Source organism: Pieris brassicae, chromosome 2 (genome assembly GCF_905147105.1).
Source record: "Pieris brassicae chromosome 2, ilPieBrab1.1, whole genome shotgun sequence".
Classification (NCBI taxonomy): domain Eukaryota; kingdom Metazoa; phylum Arthropoda; class Insecta; order Lepidoptera; family Pieridae; genus Pieris; species Pieris brassicae.
Genome location: NC_059666.1, coordinates 19,985,164 through 19,992,816, shown reverse-complemented (window position 1 = coordinate 19,992,816; position 7,653 = coordinate 19,985,164). Strand labels below are relative to the sequence as shown.

Here is a 7,653-nt window from a genome sequence, read left to right as displayed (position 1 = left end):
CTAAAGCCAACAATATTAGAGCCTTATATGGAGGTGTTTCAATATGTGTAAACGCACTGTACGCCCCATTTAAATTCAGCATTTCATCAATCATTGATGTTTTATAGAAAGTTTTATCAATCATTAAACTCACTTTATTATTGCGATAAATCACTTATATATACCCAAATAGAGAGTGAAGGACCAGAACACGACGAATAGCGAAAGAAAGCTATTTATTCAAAGGCATTTAAAATTTTATAGTTTACTTTTATAAGCAATTACGATACCATGTTAACTTTGTCATTTGTAATGAATTTCTTATTCGTTCCTATACCAAGAAGTCGTAAATTTTATAATTAGTTTTCGCCGGCTAGTGGCGTAGGTAAGTGTTTATAAAAATGCTATTTATATTGTTTTTATTAATCGTCATAATTTATTGGAAATTAAAAAAGCATTATGATTATTGGAAAAACCGTGATGTGTTCACTGACAAGCCGATTTTATTCCTCGGAAACCTGACATTCTTTTTGAGGAAGGCCAGCTGGGATTATTTTTATGGTCTTAAGCGGTATCAGTCTGTTTGCGTGGGCATTTTCTTGGGTTGGCAACCAGCGATCGTGGTGCAGTCCCCTGAGCTTGCTAGAAAAGTACTGGTTGAAGATGCTGACTGCTTCCAACATAGATCTGCTCACACAGGTAGCCACCAGGACCCGATTGGTGCAAACAGTGTTATGTTGGCCAAGGTAAGTGTACTAAAATTTTAAATAATAATATATATTTATTCATACCCTTGCCATGTCTGGCAATTTCGTCAATTTGGCAAGTGTCGTTTAATTTTCAAACGACCTTTCTATACCAAGGACATTACTATATTGGAAAGACTTAACAATGAGTTTATAAAGTTTAATTATTGAAATTTACAGGGCCCACTAAAAAAACATTTGCAGAAGATTATAAGCCCTTTGCTAACAACCGCTCGTTTGAAGGGGTTCTGTGACGTGATGAATGAAAATGCAATAGAACTTAATAAGAGAATACATCGCGAGTGCGTTGATCAAAAGAAGAGATTTCTATTAAAGGTGTGTTGTTTTTACAACAGTGTTACCAATGCCTGTGAGATTCTTTAAATTTATTTACGTAGATGTCAATTTTATAGACCGCCAATAGTTGTTCTATAAGCTTAGTTCAACAACTAATATAATCATTATATGTAACCCAAACAATAGACAAAAATATTATTTTTTCTAATTCCTTCCATTTATCATGCAAAAATATTCCTAAATTATATTTTAAAAAAATAAACCAACGGCGCTACAATTTTTTTATCTGGGCTAACTTTGGTCTAGGCTACGAATAATTTCTGTATCTGTTTCATGATCATTAGTAAATTATTATAATTATAATACATAATATCACCTACTTATATGAATTGCTCTAATATAAGTAGGTGACGCGACTGAATCTTTCGGCTGCATTCCAGACTCGGGGGCGATCGTCAACATCCACGACTGTTTTAGTGTAATGTGGGAACAAATCGTGATCCATGTGGTATCGAATTATTTCAGTATTATTAGTATTTTTTTTCTTATGTAGCCAAGTTCACATTTGAAGGATCGTCATGCTCGCTTAAATGTCATTGCTTGTGGCAACGTCCATGTGTCGGGTTGTCTCTCTCCCTAAAATATGGCGAGAGGGCCGATAGCTGGCCATGCGTCATACTCGTGAACGGGTGCTACTTGTGGTGATGCTAGTTATTTCGACTATGTATTTGCGAGTTGTTCCCACGAGAATGTAAGTGCGTGCTCCTATTTCACCATGCAGGAGGCAGGCTGATAGATGACAAATCTTTGTTTTTAATTTATTTTATTATTATTAATTACTTAAGATGTCAGGTGGAACATGGTGTAATGGTTGCTCCTTACAAACGTTGTGAAAAACAAAAAATTGGCGATTAAAAAGAGTGGCGGAGAGTTTATTGCCAGTTCTTCTCTTCCAGTCTACGACCTTGATTTGAGAACTGGCAGTAAATGTAAAATTAGAAGCACTTTATATACATTTCTTTTTTTGACTATGATTAAATGATTTTGAATTTTGAAATCATATAATCTAGGTGATCAGCCTCCTGTGCCACACACAAGTCACACGCCGTCGACTTTTTGGATCTAAGTCAAGCCGGTTGCCTCGCGATGTTTTCCTTCACCGTTCGAACGCATATTAAATGCACATAGAAAGTTCATTGGTACAAGGCTGGGAATCGACACCACCTGATCTTGTTTAAAGTTAAAAATAGTTATCAGAATATAAAAACGTAATATTAATTAAAATATAACTTAACTAAATGAAATTTATACATAATAATGTGATGATGTAGATAAAATAATATAAGAATTGACTATGATGATAATCATATCATGAAATGTAATTTGTAAGAGTCTACCTTTTAATTATGTAAGACAAATTTGCACGCCATTTTGTGTGGCAGAATATGCGGAGTTTAGATTGTCCGAAATTAATAAATTATTATTATAATTGGTCATTTGTATAGCTGAACCTACGACTTCAGGGATAAGTCGCACGTTGAAACCACTAGGCCAACACTCAAAAATTGTGTAAGGCCTGAAAATATTAATACAATATTTCATTATACTGGTCAATGCCAGAAATCTAAAGCCTAGCAAAAAATTAAGCACCTCAACCACAGCCGTCTCCATAAAATTTTAAAAGTTTTTTTTACTTTATTCATAATTCTTTAAAAAATAGGTTCATAGTTACCTACTTGATTCCAAGATTTTATAGTTTTTTTTGCATACCAGTATAATATTTTGACTTTCCTAGTATTATTATTCGTTGTCAACAGTCGATCAAAAATATGAAACAAACGACCTAAAATAACATAGTAATAATGATAATAATTAAGAATAGTTTAGTAGCTAAAAGAACTGAAACTATATTACTTTTAGAAAATGTTCGTCTTGTTCGCATCTGATACGATTGTAAACACCTTTCTTGGTTTAAAAGTAAGTGCATTACGGGGTGAAAGTACACCCTTGCAGTTTGTCATAGACGAAATGACATATTGGAGTGGCCCACGCGCACTTGAACTGTTGATAATACAGTTTTTGCCTGCATGGGCTGATTTCTTAAGGTTCGTGAAACATTATTTTGGTATAATGTATTAAAAATGTATAAAGCAAATTATTTTTCTACTTTCGTTCGGGATATTGGTGGACTTTTATTAATTTATGGCTATTAATTATTGGCTAATATATAAGGACCCTTATATATTAGCCTAACAGGCACACGATCAGGCACATCTCTGGCTGAGAAGCTAGACAGCAGGGGAGTGTCAAATCACACAATTCCTAAAAACGACTTTATTTGCTTAAAATGCTTGTCATCTCACACAACTACTCTGGAAATATCCACAGGACATTTATGAGCCAGTGGAAGCCCGCTGGTCGGTGCGACACGCGTTGCCTCTGCTATTTAACTTCTTGACATATTTGACAATTTTATGGCAAAAAATTACCAGTGCCGTCACCAATTATTTTTTTCTTCTTATAGTGCCATCTCCTTTTAAAGTCGATCATCATGGTTTTTTCTCATCACATTTTCACATTTTTTTAACTTAATGAATTCTTCTGCAACACATGCTGTAAAAGAATTTAGCATAATTCACATTATCGTTTTAATATATATGTTACACTATTGTCGTAGCCTGGAGATCGCGTGCTACAAAAACGTAACAATGAAGTTCGAAATGCTTTTAGAGTACTTCCATTTTATTAGCAATTATAAAAATAATGTTACTAAAAAATAAAAGTTTTCCAACTGAAGAGTTGTACAAGTCTTGCAAACTACTGACCATACGCCAGCTCTATATTCTCCGTTGTGTCCTTAGGAGACACGCAACCTCTCCACATAAAACAGACACACCTCAAAAAAGGACCCAACATAATATAATCAGCTACACAATTTGCAAGACTATCTTTGCACGTAATCAATATAACAATCGCTCAGCTTATCTCTATAATAGTTTAAATAAAACCCTTAGCTTTCATAATCTTACATACCATAAATGTAAAATAACTTTAAACCATTGGCCAACCGACACTTAACTACAACAAAACAGAAGCATTGTTAAATCATCTAATATAATTTTTTCCTTAATCCATCTTTTCATGCAACACGCGCACACATTTGTTTCGTCTTTCACAAACACATTACATAGTCATCATAATATATTCATATATATATATATATTTTTTTAACAAATTGTGTTGGTTACCCTTGATAAAACTTTGTAAATTTAAAGAAGAGCGAAGCTTCCCTGTCACAGGTCTCTGACTTACTAGGGAGGCCTCTATCTGAATTGTATTGTACATATATCTGAACAAATAAAGAATTTTGAATTAAAGAATTATAACTATTATTTATAATTTCAGGCTTAAGTTCTTTTCTGCAATTGGGACGAGTTACCTGAAGAATCTTTATAAAAAATTATTTCAGAACCGTAAAGATAGAGGCATGATAGATAGAGATGTTATAAGCCATTTTATGAAGTTACAAAAGAATGAGGAGTCAACCAAAGATCCTAGTAATTAATACTTTATGTTTAGCTAAACTATTACTAATTTAATTTGAATTTAACTATAAAGGTATGTTGCTCGCTGTTAAGAAAGACAGTTATATTTGAGTGGGAACTGCTTTTGCGTTAGCTGTATAATATAATAACTAGAAGTCGAACTTTAAACACTGTTTCAGTACGTTTTGAGGAGCTAATGACATCTCAACTGGGTACCCTCATTCAAGCAGCCATGTTGAATGGACCAGTTACACTTTGTCATTGCTTGCACGAGCTGGCTTATCATACAGCAGTGCAGGTATTAATCCGACATTCCTTGGGTATTCAAGCTTTGTATTCACAGAAGAATATTTTATGTCATATATTTATTATATTTATTTAATATATTTATTAGTGCTTATTATAGTAATAAGACCTCCCCCAGCTCTAACCATGGCGATGTGAGTATGGTCCTTGCTGTGCCAAGGTCCATCCTACATCATTAATAGACGTTGATGGACTTCAACTGTTGATCCCGTGGTGGGATGCGGACAAGGCTGCGCTGTTACCGTGTCTTGCTTCGGGCGATTGCTGGTGGCGCCGTGGGCTTATAGTGTGTATGCCAAAAGAGTCCCACATAACCCTCCACCGGCACTCGCGCTGGGGGAGGATGTGTGTAACGCCTTCACGATAAAAAAAAACAATTGAAAAACTAGTATTAACTTCGATTCTATTATTTTCGGTCGTTCTTGAAAGTTCCTTAATTTTAGGATCAGAGTGTGTTTCTTGGCTTGTTCTTTTCACTGTTATTAATATCTGTAATTATTTTATGAGTCAAACAAGCAAAAATCTTTAAAGCGTTTGTTCGAAGAGTAACTTCACAGTAGCTAGTCTTGGTATGTTATGTGTTTAATATTATATACTATATTTTTCTCGACTTTATCGTATTGGCATAGTTTATAAGTATAATGTATGCATTTGTAAATAAATAAATTTGAAACCCTTCTCTTCCAGGAAAGACTCCGAAAGGAAGTAAAACGAGGCTTTCGAGAAAAAGAGATTCTAGACTATGACAGCATTAATGATATGAAGCTTCTCAACGCAATTTTAACTGGTAACTCTTTGTTCATATGCCAAGAGAAACGCCTTCGTTAAAACTAATTCAGTCTTATAATATAAACTAAAATATCTATCAAAATTGTGTTTAACGTGTGATAAAAATAGACGGAGTAGATTGATTTGGTTTTTAAAGGAATGGAAACGGTTTTTATATTTTGTAATTTCTATTTATTTATAAGTGTGATAAGACATATAGTACGGAAATTGTTAAACAATATATAGGCTAACAGGAAAAAGTTGTCAATTATACTTAGTAAAGTTAATTTATGCCAGTGGCATTACAACTATTTAGGTTCTCAAATTTCTGTATCAGTTTTGTGATTTTTTTTAAAAGACGCAATGTGGCTAAACACGACGTCAACTTGGGTCTAAGGCAGGCCGGTTTCCTCGCGATGTGTTTATGAGCGAGTGTTAAACGAACAAAGAGTTCTTCTGTAGGGACCACAGAACTGCGTAAATTCACACTTTCAGAAACTAATGTGGTGATTTTGATGGATTCATCAACCTTTTATGGTTGCTCATCTCGATATGACTCTTAGTTCTGAATAAGTTTGTGCAAATACATACACTTATAAAATTTAGCAGTCGTGTTAGTAAGCCTGTATCCTTTTGGGTCAGTTAAGGGTGTAACAACTGAGGATGACTCACAGAAGTCTAAAATCAAATTCGCATCCAGAAGGAATAATTTACCGAGTTGCTTTATATATTTGATATATTTGTTATAATTTAGAAAAACATATATTTTAGAAACCTTGCGGAAATATCCGACTGTATCCTTTCTAGACAGGATAACTACAAGAAAGTATACACTAAAGGAAAACCTTAGTCTAGATGAAGGTACGCCTGTGTTTGTAAATCTCCCTGCACTTCATCATGATGAGACGCTGTTCCCTGAACCCATGAAGTGGTGTCCAGATAGATTTCTGGGCGCCAATACATTTGACAATCGCGACTATTCTTATTTGCCGTTCGGAGATGGACCTCGGTCATGTATGGGTAAGTATAAAGTACAATAATAACGTAATTCCATATATATTATATATGTACACTCAGCAATAATGTGGTGGCGTATGCTCTTTAAAGCCATAGAAATTAATTAAAACATCATGAATTGTGAAATTCATGAAAGAACGTACAAATTTTTTGCTATAACCTAACCTTAGAATAAAAAAAATAAAAACATAAAAAGCCTAATAGTAATTAACTGGGAACATGTCATATTATCTGTTTTTAAAATATTTAAGGGGTCCAAAGCTATGCGCCTTGATATTATTAATATCCTACATAAAAGGTGTTAGAGAAAAATTTCAAGCTGTTCTAAGGCGGAAAAATTAACGTTTTTTGGTAATACAAACTTCATGAATCATCCGTTTCCTGTTAGCAATGAAATTTCTTTCTTTTTAATCCCGTAATTAAAATATTACGATACTAGGTATCTGCTATTATTTTTTAGGAAAACGTTTCGGCATGCTCCAGATGAAGATAGCGTTGGCTCATGTCATTCAGAAATACAGACTTGAGCCAGATGTGCCCTACATACAAGAATCGGACCCGTACAGCATTGTTTTGGCCCCCAAAAGTGGTGGAAGTGTTAAATTCATACCACTGTAATTGTTTAAACATATTTTTTTTAAATAAATGGATTATTTATTATTTTTGATCTAGCAAAAAGTAATTTATAAAAATTAAACCAACTTCAATACCTATTAACTAAATAGAAACAATATAACTACATGATAATCGAAATATTTCTATCAATTATATTGCAAACCTGTCCTAATACCCACCAATATAGTGCTAGAACTACCCGCATATTTTATACGGTACGGCCATATGGTATACGGCCGGTATTTAGTCTATATTAACATACGTACAACAATAGAATATAAGCGAAATAATTAAATGTTAATTGCTATGTAACGATTGAATGCAATGTAACAGTTGAAGAGAGTGCCTACGTCTGGCTATACTCTCGGGGCGTAACTCCG

The 7,653-nt window shown here is 33.9% G+C and overlaps 1 protein-coding gene across 2 annotated transcripts; it reads left to right on the top strand.

Moving 5' to 3' along the window:
• The first annotated feature begins 326 nt into the window (after positions 1-326).
• Positions 327-7,323, top strand: LOC123720774 (cytochrome P450 6j1-like). 2 transcript variants are annotated; one of them, XM_045677536.1, is made up of 8 exons: positions 327-725; positions 906-1,061; positions 2,943-3,127; positions 4,428-4,579; positions 4,747-4,865; positions 5,561-5,660; positions 6,449-6,661; positions 7,119-7,323. In XM_045677536.1, the coding sequence occupies exons 1-8, from the start codon at positions 381-383 to the stop codon at positions 7,274-7,276; spliced, it is 1,428 nt and encodes a 475-aa protein (XP_045533492.1). In that variant the 5' UTR covers positions 327-380; the 3' UTR covers positions 7,277-7,323. The 2 variants fall into 2 exon arrangements, with proteins under 2 accessions (XP_045533492.1, XP_045533491.1); XM_045677535.1 differs by having other exon boundaries at positions 330-725; positions 6,413-6,661.
• The last annotated feature ends 330 nt before the right edge of the window (positions 7,324-7,653 follow it).